This window comes from Meleagris gallopavo, chromosome 13 (genome assembly GCF_000146605.3).
Source record: "Meleagris gallopavo isolate NT-WF06-2002-E0010 breed Aviagen turkey brand Nicholas breeding stock chromosome 13, Turkey_5.1, whole genome shotgun sequence".
Lineage (NCBI taxonomy): Eukaryota > Metazoa > Chordata > Aves > Galliformes > Phasianidae > Meleagris > Meleagris gallopavo.
This window is the reverse complement of record NC_015023.2, coordinates 2,928,051-2,947,239: the sequence shown is the minus strand read 5'-3', so window position 1 is coordinate 2,947,239 and position 19,189 is coordinate 2,928,051. Positions and strand designations below refer to the sequence as shown.

Genomic DNA, 19,189 nt, shown 5'->3' with positions numbered 1-19,189 from the left:
AACCAGAAGAGAAGTTACAGTCAGTTTGTCCTGCCTCCTCTCACGTTAACCCACAGACACAGTGCAGAGGGCTTCAAACTAGCAGCAAAAAGGCAAATCTTTACCAGGACTCGATGAAAAACCTTATCAGGATGCTAAAATAAATAAAATGAACAAAAGTAACAGTGAATCAAATCAGCAAACCCAGTCTGAGTTTGGACTCTGTAGTAACTGAACATTTTCCAATAGGCCAACTTACATCAATAAAGGCATTCATTTGTTCTGCTTATTTTTGGAAAATACAGCATGAAGCACTGCAACAAGCACACATCATGGGCAGGCTTGGTGTATATGACAAGAGACAGGCACCAGGAAGTCCCTTCTGACTCTCTTCAAAAGGGCACAACCACAGTTGCACAAACATACAAAGCACGGGCAAAGAAAGGAAATTTCTCAAAATAGTTTTGATATTTGTTAGATTCAGGTCTGCCAGGCTACACAAGAGATGTGTATTTTCCACAGATCATAGAAGAGTTGACATTTCCCCTTCTTCTGAAAATCTCAACTACTCTTCTCTAAGCCTAAAGCAGTGAGTACTACTTAACGAATTTCACAGTATTTTCTGAATTCTTTCGTTAACAATTTACTTTTCCTCCTTTAATCAAAGAAATACATAGTCAGCTATTAAAGAATCATAAAACCAAGATGTTTTTATGTACCTGTATTCTCTAGTCCTCAGAGAATATAATTTAAATGCACAACCCAGTGCTATCACCAGCAGCAGGCCACACACGAGACTCCCGATCAGAGCAGCTGTGATGACCTTCCTGGGAACAATCACCAGGCAGTTGTGCTCATCGCTTCCATCTTGGCAGTCTTCTTGACCATCACAGCGCCAAGTCTCAAAGATACACAGATTTGTTCCACAATGGAAATTCCCTGGCTGACAAGTAAAGCAGTTTTTTCATCTGAGCCATCTGGGCAGTTCTTTTGGTTATTACAGCGGTCAAGTATCGAGTAGCAAAGCCCACTATTTCCTTCACATGGATATTCATTCTTCTGGCAAGCTGGACAGTTCTCCTCATCCTTGCCATTTGGACAGTGCCACCAGCCATCACAATGTTGCTTATCCGTGAAACACTCCTCATCACTTCCACAGGGGTGTTCCCAAGGAAGACAATAGCCTTTCACCTGGTATGTTGCATTGAATCCATGGCCAGTGCTCTTTGAGCGAGCATGATATGAGACTGTGAGCTGCCCCTTTGATGACTCCACGCTCACCGGATGCCTGTTGTTGTGAAACGAAAATGTCTGCAGTAATTTATCGCCTCTCTCTTCGATGCCATCATACACCTTTACGTAGTCATTGTAGCCTAACTGCAAATCAAGCTGCAACAGAACATGTCGATTATCTTGTGTATCCACGTACCATGTGCAACGAAGGTCTGATTTGCTGTGATCAGCACGGAATAAGTCTGGGGAAGCAAAAGATCCATAAAAATTACCCAGCCTTTTGCCACAGGAAAGATCAGGACAATTATCTTCATCTGAACCATCACTGCAGTCTTTAACTGAATTACACCTCAGCTCGTTCATCAAGCACTTGGTGGAGCGGGCTACACTGCACTGGAATGTTCCTGAGGGACAGATGCTGGACGGAGGCTCTGTTGGAGGGACAGTGCAGTTTCTCTCATCTGAGTTATCCCCACACTCATCCATGGAATTACATTTCCAAGTACTGGGAATACACTTTCCATTCGCACAATGGAATTCATCCGACTGGCATGCAGCCTGACCGATCTTTCCTGTGAAAGAGGATGAGCAGAAAAAAGTCAGTATCAAAACTTTTGTAACCATCCAATGTCACATTTTAACATCTACCCTCTCTGTGTCACAAGTCAGTAGGTCAGGCCAGTATACTTCAAGAAAACCAGTAAGAAACCAACTGGAAAAAGTATCAGTGTTACCACGCTAATACTTTAACAACCAAGACTGGCCCCAAGACTCTCATCAACAAATAATACTCCTGTCTTCAAGTTTTACTAGAGTGCTTAAGCAAAGCCAACAAAACTGCAAGGTTTTACCTCTAATATAAGAAAGGCGAAATCCCTGAGACTGTCCTGAGCTTGATGCATCTGAGTGAAAAAATATCCAAACATGATCCCTTGCAGAGATGAAAGATGGAGGTATGGAAGATCCACACACTTTGTACTCCTCTCTCTTGGAAGATGGGCCAATCATCAACCAATCTACTGCACATTTCTGAGATTCTTCCAAATCAAAGTTCTTAAAACTGTTAAGAAGAAAAGAAAACACAAGTAACAAAAGATATTTATCTGGAACAGTCAGTGAAAAAACAATGTAGCAGTTGAGTTTCTGCACAAGCAGTGCTGACATAAAGAGATCACATTCAAAGATAATGAAACATCTCCAGTATCTTGCATACACATAAACATACACTCAAATTCTCCCAATTTGGAAAAGTACTCATCTCACTGGCATAAACAGCATGCTAAGTAGCTCCAAAATCTGAAAGAACGCATCTCTTATTCAGAGTCTGTAGGCAAAACTACTTCCTAAAACACAGATCTGAGTAAAAGAAAAAATAGCAAGAAAACATTACATGGAAGCATAAAAAATTATTTCAATAATCTTTTCCGACTTTAGAAGCTATTAAAAGATGGCATGAGATTGGAAACTATTGTATCAGAGTAAGAACAATAGGAAGCAATACAAAGAACCCTAAGGGGACAAAGAAGCAAGACAAAAATCAATTTTTCAAGCTGGGGATAAACAGGGAGAGGACAAGACAAGAACAGCAAGAAAGGAAATAAAACATGAAGTCTCTCTAACTGTATGACTTTTTAGTTCAAAGAATAACACATTCTCTTTCTGGGAATGCAAATGCAGAGCAAACGAGCTCACAACCTTTCACTGTCAAACATCCAGCTCTCGTGCTCACCCAGGGCCAATGGCTATTCCATAGCATCTTACCCAGTGCAAAGAGGTGTTCAACAGCTGCTGAACACTGAACACAGCCAAATAATATATTCCCTAGACTGGAGCTCAGAACCACACTGGGTGTTTCATCAGAGTGTGAACAAACACATTGCATTTGCTTCCAGTAATCTGCAGTAAGGGAGAAGCACTCCTCATTGTGCAAGGGCACATTGTTCAAGACACTTAGAACTGTATCGTGTTCTTCTCTCACATACCTCAGCTACACACAATTAACTTGGTAACAGTCACTGCATACTCCACACAAACACATGAACAGAAAAATCACAGAGACTGAAAGGCTGCTATGAAATAGGAATCTCCTTCCACAAAGGACTTCTCAGAAACACACAGGAAGAACTATTTGAAAAAGATAAATGGAAGATAATTTTCTGACACTGTGGTGTATTTACAAAAGGCTGTAAAAGCCTGCCAGGTCTAGCCCTTTGAAGGTGAAAGGGAAAGAGCAGCAACTTTGTAAACCAGCCAATTCATTTTAGAGCAGTTCAAGCCTACACACACCCCAGAGTTCTGCCAAATGTACTGACTTGAAACTCTTTTTTTTTTTTGTAGTTTTCACGAAGACAATGAAAAATAAGAGCCACCAGGATGTTAAATTAAAGTGGAAATTAAAACATATTCAGCAACTTGTTGGACACAAATACGCCCCGCTCCTCTTTGCTAACTCTTTTTCTCCTATTATGTTCCACACATCATTCCAGCTAGGAAGAAATCTTCCACAGTATCCACTTCTTTGCTGTGTAAGCAATCTCACGAAGCTTTAGAAAACAGCGTATTTTGCAAGGGAGTCTTAAGCGAATCTAAAGTCAAAATAAAAAACTTAAGTATTCAACCATGCAAAGAATTTCTGTCCTGGTATTCTACAAAAACTTCTTAATGACCAAGTGTACAAAGAGGCACTACAGCACGAAAAGGAGTTACATGAAGCAGCTGTGAAACTGCCAGCACCCACATAAAGTCTGTTGTGAGAGATTTGAGACAGCACTACTGAGCTACCACATTGGTTTCACTTTCTTTTTCTTAGCTACCAGGCACCATGAAGAGTTTCTATCATCTACTTGGAAAATTATTTGTAGGGTTTTCTTGTCACAAAGAATTTTTATGGTAATCACTGGAAATAGCTAATTGCCCAACATTTGTAACAGAAGGGAACAGTCACTAAACCAAGTAATGGAAGCTCAGAACTTGGGAGTGGAGGAGGGGGAAATAACCAGAAAAATCCTTGCTTGTGTGAAACAAATGAGATCATTTACTACATCTTTTAACTCACTTCTATGGAGATTTTAAATGTACCAAGAACAATCCTACAGAGCTGAGCAATTTGTTCTCCTACCCTGCCAGCTCCCAGCACTGCAGCCAAGTCTCAAAGCTCACTCATTTTCCCCACTGCACTCATGCTTGGTTTACAAACTCTTCTGCAAATGAACAATCTCCCTGTATTTGTAGATAATTATCAATATTTACCTCTGTTTGCACATTCAGAATGTTATATTGCTAATAAAGAGCGAGGAAGAGATGAGGATGAAGAAACTACTTTAGTCCCACCTTTTAAAGCAGAAACATACAGAGGATAACTGATGTTCCTGAGTACTGGCTATGGATCTGAGATTCAGAACAGAGTCCCGCACTTGTCCATCCAGAAACACAAGTGTTAGGCACAAAGCCATCCAAGTACACGAGTGGTGTGGCAGGATATATGTGAAGAAGGCAGCACATTTAACAGCTTCCCTGAGAACACCAGTACACAATGCCTCACTGCAATGCATGAGCTACTGAAGCAACTGCCTCACTATTCAGAAAAGGGAGATAAAGAACACTGTCAAGAACAAACTCCCTGTTTTCTCAGGAGCAAGAAGCACCTCAACCACATGCTGGTGCCTGAAAGTTTGAAACACACTGAATAAACACAATTTCTCTGAAATATAAGCGTTTCAGTTTTGATGTAAAGTTTTATATACAATAAATGCCACAGCAATTATAAAATTCCTTCAGAGGGCAAAAGCCAAAGTCAAAACAATTACATTCTATTTCATGCAGAGTATAATTGAAACACATTTTGCTTCGATTAAGGTATTGTATAACAACTGTATAATAACTGTATAACAACTCTCCAAAAGCACCCTTTTACATTACATTGTTATCAATGGAAGCAAATTTTGTCCCATCTATATTGATATGACTTCACTTAAGACCAAAAATATCATATATTTGAGTGGACTGTCGGTCAATCTCAAACGAAAAAACTTACAGCAAAATATGAAACAACACATATACATACTCATGCACATGTAAATATAGAAAATTGGTTTTCACTTTACAATCCATTTGCAACGAGGTTTTGTGCAAAAAGCTTCTGCCATATTGATCTGACATTAAATAGCCTACTGATTTATTTAACCTAGGAGTTCTGAATAGGGCATTCAACTTCTGCTACTTCACTTCTTTCATCACCTGTAATTAGATCTAGTGTTGCTGTTGTAGTCTTCTGAAGAATAATTTAATCCTGCTACCCACAAAATAGAGCACGGGGACATTTACTCACTCACTTGAACTTCCTCAAACTGGAATACAACTTTTTGTGCCAGAAGGATCAGCCCAGCAGTTGAGTGATTGATGGTATAGAGCTTAAGTAAGGGAGAACATCCCTTCTGCTGCTAATTTCTTTTAAAATAAAAATAGTAATAGCATATAGAAGTACAATAACAGTCTATTAGGCAGTGGGAGCATTCAATCCCAAGTATCAGAACCATTCAATGGGAACGGAGAAATGCAGCACAGTCTGCTTCTATGGAACACTGCAGAAATAAAAGGTAAAATCATCTCATTTTTCTTTAAAGGTATGTTACTGGAAACACGTTACCTCCCACACTGAGCAGGACTCTGGGAACTTGCAAGGAATTACAGGACAGGTTGTGATCAGATCTAGCTTGTAACATTACTCAAATGAAGCAACAGTAACTTACAACAATATTCACCTATTAACTGTTAAGTATTTGTAAACTTCTGGATAGAACTTCACTAAACCCAATTGCCATAAATACTCATTTACACTCTGTAACTAAGATAAAAAACAGACCACCCACAAAACTAATTCATGGCAGAGATTTTTGGCTTCTGCACCGGAAAGAGTAGTAGCCACTAGGAAAAAAAAAAAGCACTTGTATAAATAATGTGGGGAATTCCTTACAACCTCTACATAGTTGAAGCACAAGCAAATACAGATTAAAGCTGGGAAAAGCATTCTTAACTGTAAAAAGATAAACACGGGATGATCATGAATATGAACAAGAATGGCTAAATGCTTGAGACCCAGCAGATGTAAAACCTGAATGAAAGTAAGAATTTAAAAAATGTCCAACTTGGCCCTCTAAAGCCATTAAATTTGGAGAATAAATATTATGCGTAAATTACGAGAGCACAGTCCCAAAATAAATCAGAGTGGCCAATTAAGCAAGAAAAGTTACTTCTATTTGCCAGCCTCTCACAGCAAGTGCTGATTGCAAACAACTGATGACTTAATTGGCTCATTAAAAACTTCTGTTTACCCACTGGAGCACAAGGACCTGGAAGTCAGGAAAGCTCTATTCTGCTCCCCACTTCCAAGCACCAACCCTGCAACCTTAGGCAGGAGATACGGCTGGTTTTTCAAAAGCACGAGAAACTTAATTAAATACATGGCTGTTATGAGTTTTTCCAATTAACGTCAAATTCTGAATCACCACGTTCAGTAAATACAGTATCAAATAGTCCCTTGAATTTGTCAATAAATACACACCAGCAAGTCTTGACACAAACATGCCTCAGCTTTACTCAGAATCTCAATCTCAGCTGGCACCTTAACATTTTTTTCCCAAACCAACGACACAGATCACTGAAGTGAAAGCCAGTGAGGCCTCCTCAATTAATACAGAACTTGAGAAGGTCACTAACTAAATAATTTCTCAATGCTCATATCTTGAATTCTGATCATGGAGAACGTTTTACTCTAAGTCTCATTAATTCCTATAATAAAATGCAATTATTTATACTGTCCTCACATCAGGGCCAATTGCAACAATCAGATAGCAGCAACTGATAAAGAATCTTTATCTTTTCCTCAGATTGGTGGAAACAAACAAATACACCCTGTTAAGGATGGAGAAAAAGGGCAGTTAAAGAGTATGACATCCCTCTGATCTTACAGGACTTGTGATCTTCTATGAAAATAAGACCTAAACAGAGAGGAATTCAGACAAAAAAAAGTTTCCAAAACAATAACTTACTGACTGATTATCTGAATATCAAGTGATACAACATAATCCTGGATAACAGTGGCTACATGTGTTCCCAAGTCTCAACAGCACGATCCTATCAGAAATAAGAACTTGAAAGAAAGGATGGAAATGTGCAAAACTAATAAGCAAGAAAAACATACTTCCCATTCTTGTGAAGATTCTCTCAAGAATTTCTAAAAAGTAAACTACAAGCAAAACAGTAAGTGTGGAGATGTGAGGGTATGAAGATAATCAACACAAACATGAAAGGTAGATATCAAAACTAAGCCTCTAAAGGACATGTCCACAGGAGATAGCACGTAACATCCATGTGTAGATCTGTGCACTGCTCCATTAAAAGCTGCTGAATAACGAGTTTATTTAAGAAGTGACCACTGACTGCATGTTTTAGAAATCAAAACCACTTTCAGTTGCAATTTTATCCCTCAGTGACTCCTGCTGTATCCCAAATATGCTACTTATATAACATTGCTGTCATACCATCAATGAGAATCCAAGATCAAGGCAACTGCTTTCAGTATGACATAACACAAAGGAGGTGGTGCTTCTTGTTTTATGAACCTGTAAAACTAGATCTCATCCTAAGAATTATTTTTCATTTTCCTAGGAATATTTTCTATGCCCTCGCCAGCACGCAGCTAGGACAAGCAGCATTCCCCACTGTTAAGAAGAAAAAATGTTTTTATTTGAACCCTGTTTTCCAGTTTCCTAGGCTGGCATGACACAGGCCAAGTCAGCTGCTGCTTTTACATCTTCGGCATTTAGAGGGCTACAATATTCTAAAGAAATCCTCAGATGCTGTAACATTTTGTATTTCCTACACTGTAGTGAATCATTCCAAGGACATTTATAGTCAGAAACGTAGCACTACAACATGTCTGCTACCCACAAGGCAAAATACTCCCTAGGATGTAAACACACAGCTCCCATTGTTTGTATGTGCAGATGAGGGCAGGATATGGCTTTGTACCCAGTGACAGAAAACAAACCCATTAGAAAGAAATCTTTCAAAACTATTGCTAATGCACACATTCAAGCTGTGTACACATTATTCCTGGTTTCCTCATCCCACTTTCCTTCAATTCTTTACCCTCTATTAAATTCACACTTGCTAAAGAGAATCCTAATTCCAACTAGGAGCTCTGAGATGTTTTCAGAGCATAAACTGCAGTACTATTCTCCAGAGCCAAGTCCTGTCGCTCATTTATGTGCCTTCTCAGAGCTTCCAACAATCTCTGCTTTGAAATAAACTCCGCAGGTCCAATACAATTTAATGACGTTGAAAAGCATGTTTCTATTTATGGTGCTCAAATGTTGGCAGGTATCTACTTCCTTACTTTTGATGAGTAGATCCTATTTTAAACTAGGAATGGTGGAGCCCTCCTATTATTCCATCTGTGGCAGATTTGTTTTTAATTGCTGAGCATCTGCAGCTGAAGAGGTTTGCAGTCCTTTTAAGCAGCTGAGCAAAGAATGAGCAGATGGTGTCAAATACAACAGTACTAAAAAACCAAACAAAAAACCTTTCCCAGGTTTGCTTTTTTCTTTTTTTAAACAAGCAGTTCCTGGTTTGAGAAGGATACTGCAGTTATTCAAGACAAATTAATCAAGTTTACACTAAGCTGATACTATAGGCTAAAAATCCTTAATAAACCATTTGTAATATATTCTAGTCTTTTCTGCACGATATTATTACCTGAAATTGTGCGACAAATGCTAATTATTATTTAATTCTGTTAGAAATAAAAGTTGCACAAAAAAGCATTTGTATTTTAGTTAACAAGTGTCAGTAAGAAGTGATTATCTTCATCTGTTAGCTAAGTATAGCATCATTCCAGGACATTACAGACAAAGCCACTTTTGCTTTAAGAAACCTAAGTATCCTACTGAGGCTGTTCCAGGTTCTATAGCATTAATCTATTCCTACTTACAGGCAATAAAGAGAAAGGAAACTATTTAATTTGAGTAAATATATCACTGCTTCTCACCTCGCCATCTATCAGAGGTAGAAGAAATCTCACAGGTATTATGAAGACAAAAATATTAACAGACTACAAACGACTTGAATACAAACAGATGTCAGAGGTAACCTACAGAAACAAGATAGAACATTTCTAAAAAGGAGGTGCCCAACCTGCAAACCATGCTCCACTATGACCAAGTTTGCTGTCCATCCGTGCAGCCACTTGGTAGCTCTGGCAAACAGATCAATATTGTTACATCAGATCAAAGCATACAGCTTCATTTCAGCAAAGCAACCAATTATTCCCACAGAATATCACAAACCATACCTAATTGTTATCATGTCTCCACGATCTCCTTGAATGTACCAGCTGCAGTTCACTGCTGGAGGATAGTTTCGTGGCCAGGAAGGGCTGTAGATGACACCTCGTCTCTCTGTGTGCTGTTCGAGTTCTCCACTGCAAGCAACTGTTAATAAGAGGGAAAAAATGTTATTGTTAATGCTTCGCCTAATCAACAACTCACGTTAGCTACAAGAGCTTTCAACAATTTCTGGGGATTGCAACAAATGAGAGTCAACAGTTTCATCCTCTTATTGCTTTCTTCCCTGCCCAGTTTTTAATTAAGGCACCCACTTGAACTGTAGGTAAGCATAACCTGCATTTCAGTGCAGGAGCAATCAATAACCTTGTATGAATTTACCGAAGGCTACAATCAATATCGCTGCACAGATCTGCAAGAGAGGATGTAATGCAGAAATCCTCCCTACCAGCTGCCCAAAGCCTGGCTGTGACACTCACCAACTGGAAAAGATCCATACTGAGTGCAAAGTACCAAGAAGCCCATTTTGCTATAACCTCTTCCTGGATACGTTCCTTCTCCTAACCGTATGACAGACCTGAAGAGTGTCATGGTTAAACCAACAAAAGACGACAAAAAGTTAACTGGACTTCGATGTCAAATGTTTTCACTGAAAATTCCTGAGTACTTTCAATTCCTCCCGAACTCTCACAGATTGAAATTTTCCAGAAAGGGAAAGCTCAGTGTTTTCAAAGCTTTTTCAGATCTTCCTATGGAAAGCTGCAGGCCAATCAAAGCTGCATCAGATACTTATAATTTGTAATTAAGCAATTCAAAAATGGCAGTGAACTGCTCCAAGGACAAGTGGGAAAGCTGTTCTGCTGGGAAGATGTACTCTCAGCAGACTACGAGAGAGGAAATTCTCTGTAATGTAAAAGCTATTCTGAACACTCTCCAAATATATATTTAAAATTATTTCTAAATCAGATTACTATCTGGAGCACAACTTCTGGATTACAGCTGAACATTCCCATTTTTGACACATTTCATTTCTCCCAGCTTATAATGAAGGGAAAAAAAAAAAAGGATGTCTACACGTTAAGGTAAGTATACTGCAGTATACATCACAGACTTGCAGCACTGCTTGCACGCAGGTAGATGCATTATTTTGGGTTCAGAGCCAGGACAACACCAGCTGCACAGGGATGGGCAAGGTGCTGGCAGAGCCACACGGATGCAGGCACTGCAGGGCTGCCCTCAGAGCCCAGCCTGCAGCATCCCCTGGAAAGCCAGTGCTGGAGCTCACCCATTTGCCCACAGCAAGCACTTCTCAAGTGAGAGCCATGGGAATACAAAGCACGAGGTGAGCAGCTTACCTGAGGCAAAACAGAAAGAGCCGTTATTGTTACCCTTCAAACAGGGCATTCCACTGAAATACATGTATGCAACTCCTACTAGTTTCAAAGAGCACGAAACCTTCCCAAACGCATAAACACAAGAAAACATCTATTTTCCAAACAAATATTTTGCAGTGAAGTGGTTATAAAAATACAAGAAAACCTATGTTAGCACTTTTCTAAAAACAGAAAAGCTACACACTGGACACTGACAGTGACAAAGATGCAGCTACAGAAACAAGAAAGCAAATGTAAGAACCACAGTACTTGTCAGCTCGGGCTCTCAAGACGTTTCATTACGCACATCAAAGCAGCCTACCCAGGCCTTGAGATGTGCTTCCCCACACACCTATCACTGCACAAACATACCACAGCAGCAAGGGAGGACACAGCAAGCAGCAGCGCAAGAGGAACCGGGAAGTGCATGTCCTACTGCCAAGTTACTGAAACTTCTCAATGGGAGGGAAACAATGTGCACACAGAACAAACACAGCACGTGATACTATCCAGAGGTTTTCTGCAGAGCCTCGCAAAGGTTTCTGTTCCCCTTGTACTAACTTTTGCTCTGGATTGATGTGCCGACAGTAAATACAGCAGCACAGAGAGCAAAACCAGCTCTTACACAAAGCTGGTTAGAGCTCATGTTCTGAGAAGGTCCCAGTGACACACTGCTGACTCCCTACAAGCACCTTCACTCACATTCATCGCTGCAGTTCAGAGAATTTCCCCAGTGCTTTCATCTGAGCTCTAGGAAATATTTACAAAAACCTGACCAAAGGCTATGTGACACCTCCCTGATTTCTAAAGTCTAGCAGTTTTCTTTTCTAGCAACAGAGTTTCCCAAGCCTTAGCAGTGAATGTGATGCAATGTGACAGGTTTCTTGGTTAGAAACACCTTTCCTTATTAACACTGCACATCTGCTACAAACATGGGACAAGGAACAAGAACAGACAAAGGAAAAAGATTTTCAATTTTAACAGAATGATGGTAGCTGTGAAAATCTGAGGATATGAGCAAGGTAAGGGCTGTGCTGAAGCTAAATACTACTTAGGGCAGCCCATTTGGCTGTGGCCATTGTTTCTCAATACCCCGCAGCAACTCTACGCTCCTGCCACAAAACAAGCATTACAGACTCACCTTATTCAGAATTAAAAGGAGAATTATTTCACTCTTACAAGGACTGCTCAACTAACAGGCTGCTAACCTTATTAACATTGCCAAAACATACATACACTATTTTAAGGGTATGTGCATAGCCCCCTGAGCCCACTGGGGAAAACTGGAAAGGGACACACACACAAAACTCCTATCTTGTCTACCCAAACCTCACTTCAATTGCCAGGTGCTTTAGACATCCTTCATTTCTTGTCAGTGCTCATTACTATGGCACTTGCAATTGACCAACAGATTCCTTCCTAACGATTGTCTCCGACTCTTCCCTTGTGCACTTACTGCTGCGTAGCAAAGAAAGTGAAGTCTTCAAGCACAGTTTCTGAGCAGCTGTTCTTTCACCTGCATAAATGACAACTTCATTTTGAAAGAAAAACCCACACTAAACAGAAAAACCACGAGGGCACACTGCCATCCTGTTGGGGTTTCAGTGCCAACAAAGCAGCCTCAATTCCCTTCCTAGTTCCTGTGTGAATTTTGCAGAACCACAAATCCACATGCAGTGCTGTGATACTAAGCTGGGCTTCAGCACAACACTGAGTATCAACCTTAAGGAAATACAAGCCTTCTAAAATTGCCAAAACATCCTAAAGGAAAAGGGAAGTCTCTAAATAGCAAGGCATGCTCCTGGATGATGAAGGTCTTATAAGCAACAGTGCACAAGAAGAGCAGTGACAACTTTTCTGCAACAACTGTTTGTGCTTTTACACACAAACAGAAGCAAAGTGAAAACTCAATTTACAAAACACCCAAAATGGCTTACCTTTTCCACATTCTGGATGCTTTTTCATTAAAAAGCAAGAGAATATCAATCCCTGGACAAGCAAACCAACCCAACAAAATCTTACTGAGGTGATATTTTTTTGTTGTTTTGTTTTTTAATAAATTCTGAAGATAAACAACAATTAATTTTATAGATACATGTTTTTTTAAGTATCACTTCAATGTCAGAAGTGGTTTGAGTTTAGAGTTTTCATCAAGAAGGATGAGGGAGCTGAGTTATTCAGCCTGGAGGAGAGAAGGCTGCAAGGAGACATCACTGCAGCCTTCCAGTATTTAAAAAGGGATTATAAACAGGAGGAAATCAGCTTTTAACTTGGGTAGACAGTGATAGGACAAGGGGAAATGGTTTTAAGCTCAAGGAGGGAAGGTTCAGATTGGATGTCAGGAAGAAGTTCTTCACAGAGAGAGTAGTGAGGTGCTGGAACGGGCTGCCCAGAGAGGCTGTGGAAGTCCCATCCCTGAGGGCATTCAAGATCAGATAGGATGTAGCCCTGGGCAGCCTGGTCTAGTACCAGAACTAGAGGTTGGTGGCCCTGCCTGTGGCAGAGGGGTTGGAATTTGGTGATCCTTGGGGTCTCTTCCAACCCAAATCACTCTATGATCCCACAGTAAGATGAAAAATCTTAATGAGGCTCTTTCAGTAATGATCAAACGGATTTCTTATACTGCAAACAGCAGTAAATGTCTCCCTCCAGTTAAATATGCCATTAATTCTTGCTACTAAAAACTTCCAAGAAATTTTCCAAAACATTACACAGAAGGTACTAGTCCTATTTTTCAAGAGTAACTACAACAGATACAAGCTTCACCAGAGGACAGCACAGTTTGTTTTGAGGTTACTAAGCTGTGCAGGAATAAACAGGATGAGAGCAGAGACAAGGGAAGTGGTAGAGTCACCATCCTGGAGGTGTTCAAGAAAAGGATAGATGCAACATGGACGGACACGGGTTAGTGGGCATGGAGGGATGGACTGATGGTTGGATTGTGGCCTTTTCTAACATTAATGACTCTATTCTATGAAATTTTTAGATGGCCCTAGCAGAAGATCTACCCTGCATCTTTGCACTCTTCTGTGATGCCCCGGAGACTGCCCCAGACACAGGGAGTACACCCCAACCATCTACTCCAGACTAAGAGAAGCCACAAGGAGCTTTCTCTCAAAACTTCATGTTTAGCAAAATATGCCTTCTTAACAGCTACCTCAGGCCTGGCAGAACACTCTCTCCCTCAGTTCTCTAACTGCTCCCTCAAGGAGTGCTCTCACACACTACTTAGTACAGACCCCTTATGCCTGTACTCTGAAGGCTCTCACTGGTTTTATCCATCCCACAGCTAGCTGCTGCTCCCCCAGCACCAGCACACACACACAGCTCACTGACCCAGCAGAACCTGAGCACTCTGTGGGACCAAGAAGCAGAACCTGCTCAACTGAGGTAGGGAAAGAGCACACGGTGGGAGGACTTCTCCCTTTCAGCAGAGACAGCTTTGATGGCTTGGAGTGTTGTACGAACACAGCTGAGATGGTGGCCTGACCTGTGATTTCCAGAAATCTTTATTTCTGCCATTGCGAGCTTTCTGAAGAGAAACCCCACTACGCCTTTCTGTAAAGATATGTCTCTAATAGATGCTTTGTAAGGACACGTTTGGGACAGCAAATGCCCCTCTCCACTTTTATTATGGCTGCTAGGAACACCTTCTGCAAGAGGGTTCTCAGCAGAGTTATCTGTCTTGCAACTGCACTACCCTCACCTGTTATCTTCCAGCACACAGGAAAACAAGTAAGATATGAACTGCATTATGGCAATGACCTTTTATGATCATTTTTCACACTGCTCCAGTTACGATGTCAGCAATCAGAGTAACTCAAAGCTGTATCAGAACAAGAAATCACGAAGGCTACAGTACTATAAGGCTTTCCACATGCTCCAGAGAATAAAAGTGAAATGTTACAACCCTGTTTCTAGCAAAAGGATAGCATTAGAAAAGAGCAGAGCCAGCAGGAAGAAGTGTTACATATTTCAGGCTGAGGTAGTAGCAGCAATCTAGACTGTATCATTACTCAAGTTACACTTTGTAAACTTAAATACCATACAGGCAGGGGATGCCAAACTCCATCAGAAGCTAAGAACAATCCAGGCAGAATAGATCAAGACACTGATCACATTCTGGACTTTTCCTAATAGAAGAATGGAAATATAATATTGCAAACAACACACACCCCATGTGGTGCATCTAAGCTACCCCAAAACAAGCTTAAGGAAGTCATGTAATCATACAATTACTATCCTTCCCCAATTTAAATCTTCTCTCAAAACTCCATGTTGAGTTGAACACTCAGACTCCCACATTAATCAAGCGACTGCCTCAGAATTATTTTTGTGTTTTCTCATTTCCTTTTCTCCTGCCTCCCATATTTGGTTATTATGTTTTATTTAAGTTGTAACCTCTATAGGCTTAAAGTATGCCTACCAACGTGACTGTGGATTGAAAGGCACAAGAGTACCCTTATCACTAAGAGGACTCTGATTATACTGCTCCAGTAATGTCAGTAAGCCAATGTACTACTACAGAGAAGGAAATTACACTAAGTGCCAGGACTCTGATTGAATTTCCACTCTAAGAATCAAAAGATGTTCTTAACATTCTGGTTTTTGCTCCTCTGGGAATGGGCCTCTGCCCCAAGCTTGACATTCCCAGGCACATCTCCTAAACACAGATTTTCCCCCAAACATATCAGTACATACTGTGACCTCAGCCTCAAGCTTAAGATTTTTTTCCAGCACAGCGACACTGATGGAGTCCAATAACCATTCCAGCAAGATTTAAAAGTTGTAAGCTTCCTAAAATGTCATTGCTACCCTTTCTCAAACAAAGGTCATAATGCTTTGCTTAAACAAGTCTTCAAACAGTAAAACAGTAACAACTTCAAAACAACAATAAATATAAATAAGAAAAGTGTATCTTACCTAACGAGGTAACAGCACTTTCTATTTTCCCAGTCAGAAAGAGATTCACTGTAAAGATAAAAAGAAAAAACATTACCATAGGTTCCAGTGGCACAGCGAGGCAGTTCATAGTCTCCCATTTCTATGCGTTTGCTGCCATGTTTATATAAAAGTATTACAGTCTTCCAATAAGAACTCTACCTATCTACACCGAGAATTCACATAAATCAACTCTCATCTTTCAACAAACAATATTAGTTCAGCATCAATCAAATATGCTACCAAGAGAAACAACGAGTCCAACTACTCAGTTATCTTTTGTGGGTTTTTTTTTTTAATTGAGGAAGACAGAAAAACAATCACACTAAAACGTCCATAACTGCAGCTAGTCACTTTAACAGCTCAAATGTTGTAAAATAATAAGATTATCTTGAAATGCATCCTCGCTGAATAAAGCAGTTTGTTCCTATCAGTAAATGTCACCTTGAAAACAAGTAGCAAAAGCAAACATAGTTAACTTGGCTAATCAACAGCAATGAAGTTTTCAAAAAAGTCTATTAGTGCCATCAAAGCAAGATGAGACTTGCAGTGTGCTTGCAGTTCACATTTGACTTCCAGGCCAGTCTTTAGATGCTCCCCACTTTCTAAGAAGCCTCCTCTCAGAGAATACACCATTAGAATGATCTGATAAGAGGGGCCATCACCAACACTTTTTCCTGTGCTGCTGTTACTGCAGAGCTCAGTGTAGCACAGACTTCCACTGGAGTTTCCTCACATATTCTTCAAGGCCCTTTTCTGGTGATTACACTGCATTTCTAACTGCTCTCATCTTAGCAGTGTTCTGTAACCTACAGACAGTTTACTAATAACATGACAAACACTAAAGCAAATTAGAAAGGTTTAAAAGGTTACCAACACTTAATTCACAACACCCCAGACAGGCACCCCGCTGGCTTTATTTTGCATGTGTTAAATCCAAAATCTTTCTATAGCCAATCTGCAGCAAGTGTTTAGAAAAAAACATCATTAAAAATGAACAATGGAAGAGGAACTGTCTGTGCTCCCAGCAGTGACTGGAAGCCACTGACAATTAGCACTATTTTTGTATCAGGGAGGCATGCTGACCACAGGCCCCATTGTCTTAGCATCATTCAAACATCACAGGACAACAACCCTTGCTCCAATAACCTTCTGGCTTGACAGACCAGCACAAGGGAAAGAAGCTGCGGGACAGTGCAAGGGAAGGAGGGCAGCTGAGTAACAGCTGTGGCTTCAGAACAAACAGACTCGAGCTACACATTTGCACTCAAAAGCATAAACACTATGTTCAAAGGACGTTAATAGTGCTGATTTTATCACATAATTAATGCACAGCAGCACTTATTACACAACCAGGTCAAAGCACTGTCAGGGCGCGCACCGCACTGTGCCAGGGGCAGCCCCACACCTGAGCTGCACGACAGGTCCTGACCCACGGCAACGCAGTGACACAAAGTTCCCCCATGTGGCATTAAGCACCGTTGTTCCTGTAACCACAGTAATTCAGCCACACAGACTAAGACATCAGCCAGCAATTAAGTCACAAATGTGACAGATGTTACGAACATTAAAATATTTTACTCTTAAGTACGTGAATGTACTCTGTCTAACAATAGTTAAGCAGAGTACCAACCAGGTTACCAACCAGGCTCTGTCACTGCCCTTCTGCACATGTCCTGCCTGAGTTTTCCCAACGTGACAGAACACGAGCTCCAAGCAGAGGTTCCTGAGAGGGGCCCTACAGGAGAAACTTGCAGCAGACAGGAACTTGCAGCAGGACAGGGCTAGAGGGAAGAAGCAGCACACATGGAGCTCCCTGCTGGGGGCAGCTCAGCCAGCAGCCCTGAGCACAGCCAGGCAGACAGCAATGGGCAGCTCCACACACCTGGCAAACACACTTCTACCTACACAAACCTACTGGCTGGTACTGCAGCTCTCTCTCATTTCCAAGTTCCTCCACAACAAGCAGCCAGTAGTTAAGAAGAGTTCTTCAGAACTGCCTCACACCAGGTGCTTTCCTCAACATGGTCCCTCACTACTCTCCACTCCCACCCAGGCCCTTAGATCAGAGCACTGCAGCCAGCCCTGATGCACTCCCAGGAGAGACACCAGCTCTGCTATTCTGGTTATTCATCCACTTCCTGCATTCTCCAGGATTTCTACGGAATGAGGAATGAAACAGTCTCACAGAAGAACAGCTGCCACAAAGCAGCTCCACAATGCGGCCCACAGCTGAAGTCACACAGCCACAGGCGGCAGCAGTGTGTCTACAGAGACACCAAACCCCACAAACAGCCCCAGGAGAACAAAAACTAAAAGCGGAGAAGGGCTGGAGAATTGAGAAACAGGAACTGAAAGCAACGACAGACGGAAAGGACAGGCAGGCAGGAAGTAACACACAATAACAGCTAACGCACTGTGCTCTTGTGGGGTCTCCACAGCACAACACCTGATAAGCTTCCCCCCTCCCCTGCTTGTTAGCTTTCACTACCGTGCAAGGGACAGGCACAAAGCACTGCAGAGATCTACCAAACTTCCAACCTCACGTCACCTCCAGAGAAGGACAAAAAGCGCTCCCGCTTGGACTCTGGAACTCACATGATCTTCAATGATAGTATTGGTCACTTTTAGAACAACTGTGCTATTTTTATTTAATAACAGAAGTTTCAACAAAGTTCTGACCAGGCTGCAAGGAAAAGAAGTGGCTGGAACTTGTATTTTAGATTCAAGAGTCCAGCAGGCTCTGTCCTCATGCTGCACACACTTCTGGCAGCCCTTTACGTCTCTGCAATACAGCAGCAGCAGCAGGCAGAGATGTTTCAGCTGTTCTGAAGCTTACAGGGCCTTCTGCACTGTATGTCATAGTTAACACAGAGATGTTTTTAGTCACCAGAGCAGTCTTTAACTTTCCACACTTTCCTGGGCAAGCACTGACATTAAAGAGAACTTCTACAGAAAGAGAATGAGCAGTACAGCCACTTCTACAGTTTATGTAACTGATGCTGCCTATCACTCAGCATTACCGAACGCGAACCCACTTTATCAGCAAGCAGCAGAGGGTTTCACACAGCTCCGTGGGCTGTACGTTTATCAGACAGCACTCAGAGCCCTCGGAAGAGTTGGGATCAGCCCAGCATAGGCCCCCGGGACAGGCAAGGGCCGGTAACCCCAACCGCCGGGCCGCCGGCTGCGGGCACAGGGCAGCACAAAGCCCCAATGAAAAGCGCCTTCCCCCAGAAAAAAGGCTGCCCGCGGGCGGCGGAGGACGCGTCTCCGTGCCGCCACAGCCCGGCACCTGCCGCGGGAGGAGAGCGGAGCATC

At 41.5% G+C, this 19,189-nt stretch overlaps 2 protein-coding genes across 2 annotated transcripts in view; both read right to left on the bottom strand.

Moving 5' to 3' along the window:
- The window catches only part of LOC100542388 (G patch domain-containing protein 1-like), a 7,796-nt gene extending 7,540 nt beyond the window's left edge, over positions 1-256 (bottom strand). The window contains exon 1 of the mRNA XM_010717960.3: positions 239-256. Within this exon, the coding sequence (XP_010716262.1) occupies positions 239-256 (18 nt within the window). The remainder of the gene's footprint in view (positions 1-238) is intronic.
- On the bottom strand, positions 23-15,974 carry LRP3 (LDL receptor related protein 3). The gene is given in 5 exon segments (XM_031555429.1): positions 23-939; positions 942-1,784; positions 2,064-2,272; positions 9,563-9,701; positions 15,851-15,974. Coding segments are annotated over 5 exon segments (1,599 nt in total). The 5' UTR covers positions 15,960-15,974; the 3' UTR covers positions 23-640.
- Between the last annotated feature and the right edge of the window lie 3,215 nt (positions 15,975-19,189).